Source organism: Sander vitreus, chromosome 15 (genome assembly GCF_031162955.1).
Source record: "Sander vitreus isolate 19-12246 chromosome 15, sanVit1, whole genome shotgun sequence".
In the NCBI taxonomy this organism is placed as follows: domain Eukaryota; kingdom Metazoa; phylum Chordata; class Actinopteri; order Perciformes; family Percidae; genus Sander; species Sander vitreus.
In genome coordinates, this window is record NC_135869.1 from 13,603,038 (window position 1) to 13,618,303 (window position 15,266).

General features: G+C 42.1%; 1 protein-coding gene across 7 annotated transcripts; it reads left to right on the forward strand.

Moving 5' to 3' along the window:
• ezh1 (enhancer of zeste 1 polycomb repressive complex 2 subunit) lies at positions 1-14,245 on the forward strand. Of its 7 annotated transcripts, none has more exons than XM_078269052.1 (22): positions 1-316; positions 1,514-1,548; positions 1,966-2,149; positions 2,316-2,441; positions 3,304-3,426; positions 3,914-4,031; positions 4,199-4,492; positions 5,119-5,221; positions 5,511-5,674; positions 5,910-6,001; positions 6,102-6,264; positions 7,418-7,602; positions 9,180-9,271; positions 9,597-9,625; positions 9,739-9,864; positions 11,027-11,205; positions 12,096-12,191; positions 12,285-12,366; positions 12,451-12,531; positions 12,639-12,723; positions 12,865-12,910; positions 13,002-14,245. In XM_078269052.1, exons 3-22 carry the CDS (start codon positions 1,970-1,972, stop codon positions 13,026-13,028), a joined length of 2,391 nt encoding a protein of 796 aa, XP_078125178.1. In that variant the 5' UTR covers positions 1-316; positions 1,514-1,548; positions 1,966-1,969; the 3' UTR covers positions 13,029-14,245. The 7 variants fall into 7 exon arrangements, 6 of the variants coding, with proteins under 6 accessions (XP_078125178.1, XP_078125177.1, XP_078125176.1 ...); XM_078269050.1 differs by lacking the exon at positions 1-316 and adding an exon at positions 410-927; XM_078269051.1 differs by lacking the exon at positions 1,514-1,548.
• Positions 14,246-15,266: the final 1,021 nt, after the last annotated feature.

Consider the following 15,266-nt stretch of genomic DNA (forward strand, 5'->3'; position numbering starts at 1 on the left):
AGGTCGATCATTTCTATAAATTGAATACAAACCAAAAACGTGCTTTCATCAGTTTTTCAACTGAAGTTGGCTAAATTAGGATTTTCCGTGGAATAGGCTACGTGATGTCATCAGTGGCCCGATGATTCATTCAGTCCTCTCTCTAAAAACGGAGGATAAAATGCGTCGAGCTCTCCCTGGAGGAGGAGTGCAGAACAACAACTCAACTATTTTTCATCTGATAGAATTCCACTGTAGGAGTTTTCAACTATCGATCATTTTTCATTGCTAATATTTTTGGACAGTTTATTTCATCAACACAATCAGCGTAATCGGGGTAATTAGTCCTATTATGTGAATTGATATCCCGGTGTTCCTGTGTATTTGTTTTGCTATTTCAAAAATCACTAAACATATGCCTGTGAGATTCGTTTCTTTATTTAAAACGTTGCATTATTACGCCGATCAAATCCATAGAGCGTCGTGCCCTCACGCATTTAGATGGCGGTCTAGCATTCTTGACTGGACAGTTGCATCAGTTCCTGTGTGTGCGTGTAAATGGCTGTGCTGTGGCTGCTGCTCCACGCTACTATTTATTTCCAGGACGCAGAATAGTAATACATCCTCCTCTGCTAGGAAAGGCAGTCACAGTTATAAGACGTCACATTCCTGCTCGGGTTGGTTCGACAAAGCCAAGTGCGCATTATTTGTAAGATATTTGTAAGCTACGACAAAAACAACAACAACCACCAGCACCATGCCCATGGATAACGTAGGGATTTCTCTGAGATTCCCTCGCCGTGCGGAGACGATATCTGCGTCAGATCCATAGGAAAGACTTTAATTGCTCCGGATCGCTCAACTGTAAAAAACAAAAACAAAAAACAAAAACAGAAAGGGACTTGCATTCTCTTCGCCACAAATAGGACGCAAGCCGTGGATTTGAAGGTATTTAATAACTGCGACACTGGATATAGAGGTAGACGTGCACACGCGTCCGCTGGAATAACGTGCTGTCATTGTGGTGCTCGCGGTGCGCACGTCTTTAAAGTGTTAAACATTTAAATGGATATTGTGTGGATCTGTCTCATCGGGTTTGCAGCTACAGGACGTTGCGCACTTCATAGCTGTGGCTGAAATGTGCACGGCTCATAAACCAGAAAAAATGCACTGTAGCAGTTTCCCGAGCTCAGTTTTGTCTTTGTACTTATTTTTGATTCTGTTTTATCTCAGATAGGGAAGTTGATGTTCACTCAGATGCTTATGAAACACAGAAAAACTGTACTACGCACTTTTCTGCTCCGCTTCATATTGTTTTTCTGAAGAGGCACGCCCACTCCTGAGCAATGTGTGCCCCGTGCTGTTAAATGATTAGAGACTTATTTGCATGCAAACGAGTCTGTTTGTTTATTATTTGGTCAGTTGCCATCCATGATTAAAAAAAGAAGCAACGGCAGTCTTGCACTAAGCAGTTTAAAGCACCAGTGTGGAAGGCATTTCTTTACATTAAATGTCAGTTTTGTTTTGCCAACAGAAGAGGGCACTCTTTCAGATAGACTTCCAGTGAGGGTGAGTGAATGGGGAAGTTTAATGTCTGTGAGGGGCAGAGGGAGAGAGTATGTTGTACTTACTGTAGTAATAAATAGTTAGTAATTTAACATAAATTACAGAAAGCGACATATAGCCTATTACACAAATACTAGCAATTATGAGCATACCAATACCTATTAGGTGTATTATTGAGAATTATTGTGATAGAATAGGTGGTGAAAACTGATATATTCACTATACACTTACTACTGAGTGAGTCCCACAGACACTTTGTAAAGCCTTGAAGGAATATTATTGGAAATTCATTACAAAAAAATCTTTGTCCAAAATGCAATATTCCTTTTACCTTTTAAACACCTTTTGGGATCTAAAGGCTTAAGTTGACAACAGAATCTAGCCTGTTCTGTGCCACATAGTATCTCTGTCTTTTTAAAGAGTCATGGAGGAAACAGTTGCTGCAGCTCCAGCCCCTGGCACCGGTGCTGCCCCACCAACCCCAAGACCTCAGCTTCCCTCCTTTGTGCCCTCCCGCAGCCTGCTAGAGTGGAGACGGAGGGTCAAGTCTGAGTATATGCGCCTTCGCCAATTAAAACGCCTTAAAAAAGTAGAGGAGGTCAAGGTGGGTCAACAAAATTATTGACAGTTCTGCTTAAAAAAATCACTTTATGCCTATGTACTGTATGCATGATGTGGGGGACTTGCAGTAGGTGTGTGTTCTACATGCAGCACTCACTGTGTGTGTCTTACAGTATGTGTGACATGCTTTTTGTTCTGTTTGATTCCAGACCCTGTTCATGTCCAACAGGCAAAAGATTGAACAGCAGACAGATCTCCTGAATGCAGAGTGGTCCAGGCTCAGGATTCAGTCCATCCCTCTGTCAACGTCTGGTGGAGCTCAGGCCAACAAAAAGGTGTGTGTGTGTGTGTGTGTGTGTGTGTGTGTGTGTGTGTGTGTGTGTGTGTGTGTGTGTGTGTGTGTGTGTGTGTGTGTGTGTGTGTGTTTGGTGAGCATGTGTATGCATGAAACGTGGGTTTTTGCGTGAAAAGCTTAGAAGTGGGCCCCTGGTAATTGCCTGTCTGAGTGTCTGTCGGCCTGTCTGTCAACCACCCAACCATCACAAACTAGCTCTGTTTACAACATGAGCAAATATAGAAAGTTTTAATTCACATCACGAAGTCTCACCATCAGGGTAAGTGTGTGTGTGTGTGTGTGTGTGTGTGTGTGTGTGTGTGTGTGTGTGTGTGTGTGTGTGTGTGTGTGTGTGTGTGTGTGTGTGTGTGTGTGTGTGTGAGAGAAATAATAGCCATTGTAACACATAACTTCACATACTACCCCAGCCTGCACTGTCCTGTGTTCCTATTCCTGCCCAGGCTGCTCTGGCTTAACTTGAAATCCAATCTATTACTATAGTGTGAATGTTTTGTGAGAAAACTCATCTCTCCATAATGTTGCATTCTCTTCACCATCACCAAGGTTCTGCTCTGATTCCCACCTGGTTGTCAGGTGTTCCTAAAATATCTGAGGAGAAAGCTGGACAAAACCTAAAAGCGGTCTCTGGCCCTGTGGGAGCTCATGATACAAATACCTTGAGGGCATGACAGCATTTTTCTCTTCTCGCGTGCTGTCAGGGTCCGCTTTATTGTGTTTACTTGGTTTATATTCCCTGTTGGGGGTCGAGCAGCATGTTTATTCGATTATATAAAATTGTCCAATATTGCTTAGGACTGTTCTATTGTCTTGTCAACCCCAACCCACCGCTGGTTCTCTTGCAGATGTGTACAGTGGAGTTTGGCTTCCCAGAATTCAAAGCTCAAGCCATTGCCATGAGACCCTTGTCAACGGTGGCAGGAATCCCCTTCATGTACTCCTGGTCGCCTCTGCAGAACAACTTCATGGTATGACATAAACCACATTTTGTTGTGAGTGATGCAATTACGGTGTTATTACAGGTGCAGAGCACACTATATATCATATTACTCATTCACCTGATTCCAATTTTAAAGATGTGTTCAATGGAACTAGCATGATTCTGAGTTGATTAAATGGATAGAACATGTTGGAGAAACTCAAGAACACGTCATCAAACTGAAAGCACCCTGTGTTCCAAAAAAAAGTTTTATTTTGAAAATACATAGTTTTTACTGGCAAAAGCTCTCTTGCAACCTAACTTGGTTTACATTTCTTATATTTCCAGTTCATGTGTGTACCTTTGTTCCACTGTGAAATGCCCAGAGGCAGGACCATATGGACATTTTGTGAACTATTGCTTGTTTGTTATTTTGACGTTTTGGTTTTAGTTCCTCAAAAGCATCACAGGTGGTGGGTTGACATGCACCATCAGATGGTCGCATACCTGTCTTGAAGGGAGTTTTTGTTTCTCAGGTAGAGGACGAGACGTTCCTTCACAACATCCCATACATGGGCGACGAGGTGCTGGAACAGGACGAGGCCTTCCTGGAGGAACTCATCGACAACTATGATGGTGTCCATGGTGACAGAGGTGTGTGTTGAATGCTCTGTCCCATTAAGATGTCTGCACAGATCCCATAATCTACGCCTTTCATACTTTATATCACTGCAAAATTCACTTGGGACTTTGGTGTATTATATGCTGATGATGCAGCTGATGTCATTGTTTGATATTCTGACATGTTAATTGTGTCCCAGAGGGGGGGTTTATCAGTGACGAGGTCTTTAAAGAGCTAGTGGAGGCCCTGAGCCAGTATTCTGACCACGAGGAGGAGGAAGAGGAGGAAGCAGCGGCGACAGCGGCGGCAGCGGCGACAGCGGCGACAGCGGCGGCAGCGGCGACAGCGGCGACAGCGGCGACAGCGGCGACGGCTGAGGTGACGGGAAAGAAGGAGGACGAGAGAGTGATGAGGAGCTCAGTGGAGGGTTCAGAAGAGACCAAACCTGGTACTGTGGCATCCATCAGGCGTAAAAGGAGGAGCACTACGGAGGGTGAGCAAGTCTTCAGATGTGCATTTGCTCGTTCAGACTTTGTCCTGTGAGAGAACAAGAGGGCTGCAGCATGAACAAGGCTGGTACTGTTCCTCTCATTACACTGTACAACTGCCACAAGGGCGCCCTGCGACAGCAGCCTGTGCACAGGCATTGTTTACTTTAAAGCTACCCCTGTGTCCCCTGCATGGGTACTGTGTGTGAGGGAACCTGTTTGTCAATGACACTGATATGGCCTGGCTCTAATTACAGAACTTAATGACCTTTTGCACTAAGCATTATGGGAAACTAGGCTGTATACACAATTAGTGATAGTGAAATGGAAGCACACCTGGCCACACAGTCTTTCAGATACTGGTACACAAACACATCAATGAATAAGGAGTCCATGAGATAGATACTGAAAAATGAAAATGACATTGTCTGTTTTAGATCATGATTTTCTCTGAAAACTGTTTTCAGAACATGTTATTGCTAACTGGCCTTGAGCATTGGGAAAATGTCTGTACCATTGCAAAATGATTAAAAGAACATATTGCATAAGCTTTATTTGTGAATCTGTATCAAAACCTGATGCGGGGAAACTGGGATATTTGTATAACAAACTCTCTTTCTGTCTCCCAAAGTGAGGGACTTGTCCAGCAGCAAGAAGGTCCCCAACGATAACATATTTACAGCCATCGCCTCAATGTTCCCTTACAAGGGCACCACGGAGGAGCTGAAGGAAAAGTAAGGAGACATGCAGTGAAACTTGGAATCTATGTGCACAATGCTGAACATGCCGTTGCTTAGTGTTCACCATGGAGACGCAAGCTGTCAGGACGAAAAGTAATAATGGTGTCTCCCTCTTAGGCTCTCTGACTCAAAGGAGCAGTTGCATCAGCATCTGAAAGAGCTTTACTTAGAAAGAAACACCCACAACTTCACCAGCACCAACTTCAAATGAGCATGCTAATAAATAAAAGAACTAAAAACAGGTGATATATTACTACCAAAACTCTCCCTGTCACTTCAACAGGTACAAGGACCTCCTAGAGCCCCCCAGTCCAGTGAAGCTGCCTCCACTCTGCACCCCCAACCTGGACGGACCCTTTGCTAAATCTGTACAGCGGGAGCAGTCGTTACACTCCTTCCACACGCTCTTCTGCAGACGTTGCTTCAAATACGACTGTTTCCTCCACCGTAATGGCTTGATTTATGTTTATTATTATTATTATTATTATTATTATTATTATTATTATTATTATTTATTATTATTTTTCCTGTAGGTTCATTTTAGTTTAGGTTTGTTGACTCCCAGTGAGATTGTGATAAATAAATAACACATGTTCTATTTACTTATTTGCTTACTGTTGCTAACTACTAACTACCTGATGTACAATAGAGAGTAAAAATATGTTTGTTTCTTTTCACAAAGCTTTCCATGCTACACCCAATGTTTATAAGAGGAAGAGCAAGGAGATCCGCATTGAGACTGAACCATGTGGTGTAGACTGCTTCCTGTTACAGGTTTGCCAAGCTCACAATTATTTAACCTATTCATGCATTATGTAGTACTTGCTCTATCTTGTTGATTACCGTTTTTCCTATCCCCTGTCCTCTTCTGAAGAAAGGGGCTAAAGAATTTGTGGATCAGAATATGTTACGGTCACAGAGGTCTCGGAGGCGCCGAAGGCAGCAGCGTCCCACCTGCTCCAGCTTTCCTGGACCGTCTGCATCTGCTGAGGAAGGAAAGGAGGGCTACAGTGACCATGAAACCACCTCCTCCTCAGGTAGGACTCTGATCTTACATGAACTGGGTTTTGAAGCTGCTTTTAAAACCAATTTTTAGATTTATAATTTTCACTTTGGCTTATTGCTATATATTGCCTATTGTTTTGAGGTTTCCATTTTCTCAGCTACTCTAACGTAAATGTACACATCTGGTAAACTCTGGTAATGACTGTCTGCTTTGAGGCCTTATACAGCATAGACACAGTTATTTGAATGTGTTTCTGAGTCACTGTATGACTGAGTGAGTGGATGCATCATTTACCATAACTTCCCCCCAAATCCCTCCTTTTCTGGAAGCTTGTCTGCCCCGACTGACTGCAGCCCTTCAGAAAAGTGAAATTTGGCCGAAGATGATAGCTTACAAGTCACATCCTACTCTCTCCTCTGTCTCCCTCCTTCCATCTCTTCTCAATATCAGCTCTCTTTTGCCAAGTAAAATAAACCAGCCATTAATTTTGCATGCTTCAGCCCAACATAAACACTTTGTTCCCTCTCCCCCTCCTCCTATTGTAGTTTTTTAGCTTTTTGTTTCTTCATTTCTGTTGACATCTTCATGTGGAGAGTGGCAGAAAGGAAATAGGAGCAATCTCCTCTGGCTCACCCCTCCTTTAGGTTGTTGTTCATTGCCATCAGTGCCTCACTGTAAGTCTCTGTTAGTTCTGGAAACCGCTCGTGCTTAGCCAGTGACACAGCAGACTCTCTTGCACGTGTTGAGATAATTTGGAAAAAAACAGATTGTTGAGCAGATTAATAAAGATAGTCAGTGCTGGAGCATGTGGCCACAGCAATGCTGCATTCAGCCAGTTGCCAAGCAACATTCGGCTCTCTGCCTCAAGCTGTGGGTGTACGAGCATCAGTCTTGAATATCCAAAAAGCTAAATCAAAGTCATGGTCACCTGCGTGTGTGCATGCATGCGTGGGTACGTGCGTTTCTGCGTGCTTGACACCCAGAAATAGCTGTATGTGTGTCAGTGTAGGGTTAAATTACCATGACTGATGTGTATGTGGGCAGATAAAAAGCTGTCAAAAAACCTTTTGCCAAGACAAAGTAAAATAAAAGTGTGTGTGTGTGCGCAGCTGCATGCTCTGCCAAGAATAATTGGTCAGTGATACTAACGTCTTTTTCTGTGTGTGTCTGTATGTGTGTAACAGAGGGGAATTCACGATGCCACACTCCCACAAAGATGCGTCTAAGGGATGATGAAGGAGAGCAGCAGGCAGGCTGTGTGGTTCAGTGGAGCGGGGCGGAGGAGTCACTCTTCCGGGTGCTACACGGCACTTACTTCAACAACTTCTGCTCCATCGCTCGTCTCATCGGTACAAAGAACTGCAAGGAGGTAAAATGTTTACTCATTTAACATAGTTTTCCCCAAAAAAATGTAGTGTACGGACTAATATTAGCACATAAATTATGGCTCAGATCTAAACAAATTATTTTACATATATAAGATCAAAATTTTAAATTTTCTTTAAAGAATACTCTACTGATTTAGCGTTGCACTCCTACCTAACATTTTCAGACTCACGACAATGCAGAACCAGAGATATCGTCTTTTTTACTCTGCCGCCTACATTACCTGCAATGCAACTAAACCTCAGACACTTCAGTCTGAGTGTGTTATGCTAGTAGCGGCTAATGTAGCTACAAGCCACTTAAGCAAAGATGAGTACAGAGGTCTGGTAGGCTCATTTCTTACTAACTCCACACCCCCAGATTTTTTTAATTTTTAAATTTGAAGTCTTCAGACCAAAACAATGTTGCCTCTGGAGCCACAAAATGCTTCATAGATAAAGGCTGGAGATAGATGTCACCATTCTAAAGACTTCAGTGGAGCCAAAAAGTCCACACATGAAACAAACCCATAGAAAGGACATGGTGACAAATAGGAAATAGAAACAAGAGGATTTACGAGAATTGAGGTCTTAATTTTAGCGACCGCACTAGTGTACAGCAATTATGAGTGTTTAGCTGTCTCATCTGTTACTAACCAGATAAAATAGCCATTAAATGTAGTTTTAAATCTTAAATAATGAACAAACAACTACTTTCTGAAGTAGTTGTTTCGAAATGAAGTAGACAACATACTTGCGTTGCTAATTTCTGTTGCGTTTGAGTCAGTGCGAGTGTAATAACACATGCGTCCTGTGCCTGTGGTTTTATGGTGTGGATAATTGGACCGACTACAGAGAGAATGGCATGTGACACCATAAACACGAATGCTTACCAGATGTGACGTCTTTTATTTTCTCATGATGCAGTCTTTCAGCCTTAGACATTCCAAGACTTATGTCAATTGAGTGTCATGTGGGCTGTGCATAACAAGGCTTGTGGTAAGAACATATTACAACTTATAACTAAATTAGATTTCAAACCTTTTTACTTACACACACACACAATACACGCAAGAACAGGTGAAGCCTTGCCCGTTTACATCCACCCTTGGAGAGCCTCTTGTCACATGGCTAGACCAGTTCAGTGTCTGTATTGGACTGTCTGTCACAGCCCTGCTGGTATCCAGAGGGCCCCGCCCACTGCTTAACTGAGAGGAAATGCTGAAACCAGCTGCATCATTATGTATGTCTGTGTCCTAGGGAAGAGGCCAAATCTGGGTTTGGCAGCCAGAAGTGTGTGTGTGTGTGTGTGTGTGTGTGTGTGTGTGTGTGTGTGTGTGTGTGTGTGTGTGTGTGTGTGTGTGTGTGTGTGTGTGTGTGTGTGTGTGTGTGTGTGTGTGTGTGTGTGTGTTTGGCCTCTGTGGTGGAGTTTTGATAAAAGAGGATGGAGGGGGCAGGATGTTCTGTGCTGAATCGCGACAATGTGCTTTTCAGCTTGAGCGGGCACTACATTACAAAATTGAATTACAATAAAGAGAAAAACATTTCATTACATTAATGTAATTTTTACTGTTTCCCACAGGTGTACGAGTTTGCAGTAAAGGAGGTCCTGATCCATCGTGTTCCTTTGGTTGATGGAGGCATCGAGCCCCAAAAGAAGAAACGGAAACACAGGCATGATGTCATTAGTTATTCTCCCTCTCTTGTCCACCCTTTGCTGAAAGACGGAATCATAATCATAACATGATCTCTTGCAAAAGGGAGCTTGGCCCTCAGTGAAACTTCCCTAGATAAAGAATAGATAAAGGTTAAAATAAATAAAGTCATGCAGAGATAAATGTACTCTACACTGTTGCATTAGTATTAAAGCTGCATTAGGTCTTCCTGTCACATTTCATTATTTGTCACTTAAAAGTCATGAAAAGTGAATTAACTGAATAGGTGTGGAACAAGTTAGAAGAGTTTTTGACCCTGTCATTGTGTTTGTTTATTGGGGCAGGTTATGGGCAAAGATTCAGCTAAAGAAAGGTATGTTCACCTGAAAATAAAACGTCACAGCACAACTATAACTACCGTATGTCTTCTGAAATACAACGCAGCTTACTGTGCCTGTCTGAGGGCTTTGTCCTCTGTTGCTCCAGATAATTTGTCCAATCAGGTGTACAACTATCAGCCATGTGATCACCCCGACCATCCATGCGACAGCTCCTGCCCGTGTGTGATGACCCAGAATTTCTGTGAGAAGTTCTGCCAGTGCGCGCATGAGTGTGAGTGTCACATTTCTTTTTCAACTGTGACCATACTTTCATGTACTGTATGCTTCTTTCTTACTTACACAGACAAAAAGACATACCGTAAGTAGCCTGCTCTGCCTTGTAAAGCTAAAAGGAAATTGTTTGTCATACCACATTTTCCACTGAAAGCGCTCTGTAGCTTTAAAGCCTTTTTTCCAGGCAACAATAGAGCAGGGCAGCAGAATGTAAAACGATTCTGCAGTATTCTGGCAGCGGTCAGAGGAGAAACTGTCCTTTGGCGGAGATAGGTGGGTGTCTGTTTAATACAGAGCTGCGTTCACAATGAAGCATTCACTGCAGCAGCAATGACCCAGAACTGTGTTTTCTGAATTGACCACATGGTGGAGGAATGCATTTTGTATTTTGTCCTCTGGAAAGTGTACAACAGAGAAATGGGATTAAACACATTAAATATGTTGCTGTGGTTTGAAAAAGATAGCTTTGCTTCATTTGTTCATCCGTTGTGGTTCAGTCACCTTTTCTCCCCCCTCTTCTCCCTACCCGAAAATTACCTCGCCTTTTCCCGTAGTAGAGGAGAGCCCGGGCCAAACAGGAAGCAGCCCCCGGTTGCACATGTGTGTGCTCTAAAGACTCGGAGAGAAATCAAAGGCATATGACAGGCTTTGTGTCTGATATACAACCTCATATCCAACATCAGTATGAGTCAGACAGCTCCAGCTAAACAATGCTTGATAATACAGATGCACAAAAACCCACACAGGCTGGGACTGGGAGCTTAAAAAAAAGCACGACAGAGAAGACAAATGCTGCCTGGAGCTCTTGTTATGGACAGTTTTCCCCAAGCAGAGGCTGCTAAGAAGACGTTCCAGTTATCCTAATCCTTCCGTTTATCTGCCCGGAGGTTGTTGTGTTTCACTCTGCAAAATTGTATTTCAGCATATCTGCCAGCAGAGGTCTCTGAGTGATGGCCTTCTCAGCATTATCCACCCATTGAGGTTCTGTGCTGCAACTGCGTTTTTAGATGGAATTATTTATCATAATCATATTGTGTTCTGCCACGTCATATAATTGTTATCTTATTATCGCAATATCTTTCTGTATTGCTGCATGCAGTTTGCTCATAAACCTTCTAAGCACGTCCCCCTTTCACAGCAGCTGTCTAAATATTTTTCAGGCCAGAACCGCTTCCCAGGCTGCAGGTGCAAGACACAGTGTAACACTAAACAGTGTCCCTGCTACCTGGCCGTGAGGGAATGTGACCCAGATCTGTGCATGACCTGCGGCACTGCAGACCACTGGGACAACAAAGCGATCTCCTGCAAGAACTGCAGCATCCAGAGAGGCCTAAAAAAGGTAGACGAGGACACTTGAAGGTCTAAATGGGTTAACTATATCAAACCTGATATTCTGTTATTCTTTTTTTTATGATACATTTTTTATTGTTTTTTTATCTTCTTTTTTTTTAACATACAGAACAGAAACACAAATTGAACAAGAACAAAAACCCTCTCCCATCCCCCACCCTCTGCGGTCTCGAGGAAAACTAAACAAATAAACAAATGGAAATCACACCTTGCCTAGTCACTCTCCTCTATTTCTTGTGGCGCTGAGGTCATTAGGTCTGATATTTGTGCTGCTGCGCTTTTCCATAGGTCAATGGTCAATGGTTTGGCTTTGCTAATTCTTGCTATAGAGAGCTCAAGCATAACTATGTCTAGGAAATACGCCAACCACTGTTTTATACAAAGAGAGTGGGGGGGGGGGAGCCAGCATTGAGCTATCATTTTCTTGGTTGCGGTCGAGCCGGCTAGCCAAATTTTCTTCTGTCTCCCAAGCAGATGTAATATAGAGTCGTCATTAAGTAACAAAACAATTGGGTCAGAAGGAATTCAACATCCTATCACATCAGATATTATTGATGTTGTTTTATTCCAGAACTCATGCACCTGTTCACACTCCCAGATCATGTGCAGGAAGGTTCCAGTTTGTTCAGGTTGACAGAACGTGCAGTAGGGAGTGGGAATGACTTTAGAGACGTATCTCTTCTGAGGCGTCCAATATGTCCTATGGCATATGTTGAAGTGAATCTGCTGGTGATTTGGGTTCTTGGAACAATGGAAAATGTTGTCCTAGACTGTCTCCCAATTAATTGCATTATATTCTGTTATTCTGGAGACAGGTTAGTGGTGTTCAGATCACTCATATGACTTGTGGTGTCCTAACATACATCTGACTTCTCTCAGCACCTGCTTTTAGCTCCATCAGATGTCGCTGGATGGGGCACCTTCATCAAAGAGTCCGTTCAAAAGAATGAGTTCATCTCTGAATACTGTGGAGAGGCAAGTCAAGGCAGTTAGGTCAGATAAAAGAATATAGTGTAGAGTATAGAGTAATATAGAGTGTTTATTATTCCTGTGTGTGTGCATGAGCAGCTGATCTCCCAAGATGAGGCAGACCGACGTGGAAGGATCTATGACAAATACATGTCTAGCTTCCTTTTCAACTTGAACAAAGGCAAGTGTTCCCCATTTCTCCTCTGCTCAAAACCATACAACTGTATTTTAAGTAGTCCTTAATCCACTCCATGTCTCCCAGTAGACTTTGTTGTGGATGCCACGCGAAAGGGGAATAAAATCCGCTTTGCAAATCATTCAGTTAATCCCAACTGCTACGCTAAAGGTAAGATGGAATCTGTTTGTTTTGCTATGGAGTCACATGTGAATTTAGAGGATGTTGTGGGATCAAAGCAGTCTTTTGTTGGCTAATACTGTTTGCTGCCATTGCAGTGGTAATGGTGAATGGAGACCACCGCATCGGTATCTTTGCCAAACGAGCTATCCTGCAAGGAGAGGAGCTCTTCTTTGACTACAGGTAGAGTCACGGTCCTTTTAGTGACTCTCCATCTGCTTCAAAGTAAAATAAAAAAACAAGGCTGCTGTACATTATGACTGAATTACTAGTCTCCGCAGATCCTGTATAACTTGAACTCTTCTCTTCATCTTCCCTCCACAGATACAGCCAGGCGGATGCCCTCAAATATGTGGGGATAGAGAGGGAGGTAGATATGACTTAGCTACACCTGCTGCCTTCCTCCATAACCTGTCCCTAACTCCTCAGCCAACCACTAATGCTTCTGTCCCTCCCTGTAGCGTCACGTAGCTGATGAGTTTCTATGAGCAGTCGCTGTCTCTGCCTTCTCTGCTGCACTTCTAAAAATAGAGTCCCTCCCTGCTGTATGCAGATACCATACCACCTCCTTCAGTGACAGCAGTCAGCTCTCCCTCTCATCATCAACCCACCCACCTACCTGCAAGAGTATATACGCCAAGCTTATGAAATTAAACTATTTAAAGTGGAAATACTATTAAACCGTATCGCTTACTGCACCAAGAGGATCACATTTGTTTGTTTTTGTTTCATCTTGTCAAAGCAATGAAGTCGCGATTACTCATCATACAGTGTGTTACTCTCTCAGCAGTTTTATTACTGTACTTATAGACCGGCTTTTGTTTGACATCTCAATACGTAGTGCAAGCTTTTACATCGTACCTCATGATGATCAGTGAAATGCATGTGCTGTCTCTTGGATAAACAAACCATTAAACATGTTAGCCACAGCATTAGCTTCAGTCAGATGCTGCTCTGTGCAGTCTTTCAGTATTGTAGTGTGATGTTACTGCCTGTTCTTCAGAATAACCTGACTAGGTTTGACAGTGTTGTATGTTCTTCTATGAACCTTTTCAGCAGCTAGCATCACCACCACATCTTTATGGTAAAATTAGTTATTGTGCATTTATATCATTGTTCGGCAAAAATATAGGCAGCCAGACTAGAAACCGACTGACTGAATGTAACCTGTAGATGATGGTGAAGAGATCTCATCCCTCTTTTCATTTTACACATTAACCCATTGTACTGGTACTCTGAGTTACTCTGAGCAACGTACATGCACATCAAACATTTATCATCATGTTTACATGATCTTGAGGCCTTCACACCTTGTGAAGGAAATAATTAATAAATTAACAAGTCACACAGTAAATGTCTTCCTTTACAAATCGTATAAGTGCCAAATGATTTCACACAGAAAACGGCTGAAGTGTGGATGTGTTGCATAATTAACAGAGGTGTGTTTGCAGGGTTTTGACCATGGGAAAAGCAAAATTATCCATGTTTGACCAAATATTAAAGTCCCCCACATGTGAATGTAAAATATCTTTTTTCTTCATTTTTTTTATATGTCCAGATTTGTTATTCACCCTGTTTTTCATTTATAAAACATTAATGCCCAATTTGAAATGAGATCTTTCTCAATAGGGATGAACAACATGGAGTTTACTGCTTTGTACAGTGTATGCCTATAAAAATAAAAGTTTAACTTTATACAATAAAATATGTTGTCCTAGTCCTTGAGTGTGCTAACTTTCTCTGTGCAAAAAGCATCTCACCTAAAATAACTTCAATTCAATTCAGTTTGTATTATGGTTTCAAATCATAAGAGTTATCTCAAGTCATTTTACAGCTAGAGTAGGTCTAGACCACACGCTATAATTTACACAGACCCAACAATTTCCCACGAGCAAGCATTTGGTGCAACAGTGGTGAGGAAAAACTTCCTTTTAGGCAAAAACCTCGGACAGACCCAGGCTCTTTGTGGGCGGTATCTGTCGCTGCCGGTTTGGACACAGACACTAATACAGATATACAGATATATAGAAATATGATTCATAATAATTATAGCAGTTGGAGTGTAATAACACATTGACAACTTCCTTTAAGCTTCTTTTATTGAGGTGACAGTTTGGCTTTGCCTTGATTTACACAGTAATGGTCATTTACAGTGAAAGTATTACAAAACAAAATCAAGCGGACTGAAGAACAGAAGAAAATCCTGAATTTCAGTGTGATCACAGACACAATCTAATGATCATTTCTGGTACCTGTTGCAGAAGGATTCAGTTTGATGGTGCAGGTAAGTGGTCTAACCTGCCTTCAACTCACTCTGTTGCTTTATCGTCAAATTTCATAAATGATATCACTGTTTACAGGGTATCTGCAGATTCATATAAAGTATGAAAAGGTCTTAAGGCCTTTATAAGTATTACAATCTCTAATAAATGCTCATAGAACTCAGAATAGAATTACATGCAAATCATGATTTTTTGCAACCCCGCATTTAACTTTATGCCCCCTTAAATATATGTTTTGTTTTTGATTTTTAATTCTGATGTTAATCTTAGTTTTGAAGCATTAAGCATTACACATTTGATGAAAACCCTGTTTGAGCTAACAACATCCTTCTGCCATATACTCCCTCTATTGGCCATTTTATCTTAAAATCCCTTTTATTCACACCCTTGTCTCCATCATAAGGATGCAAGGTGGAACACTTCAGGGTCAATTCAGCACAGAGT

What these genes read in the sequence shown, in the direction of transcription:
- ezh1 (XM_078269052.1), top strand. Translation starts at nt 1,970, where the DNA reads ATGGAGGAAACAGTTGCTGCAGCTCCAGCCCCTGGCACCGGTGCTGCC. An exon ending in TGAAACCACCTCCTCCTCAG is followed by an intron (nt 6,265 to 7,417) that starts GTAGGACTCTGA and finishes TGTGTGTAACAG; the next exon opens with AGGGGAATTCACGATGCCAC. An exon ending in AAGAAGAAACGGAAACACAG is followed by an intron (nt 9,272 to 9,596) that starts GCATGATGTCAT and finishes TTATTGGGGCAG; the next exon opens with GTTATGGGCAAAGATTCAGC.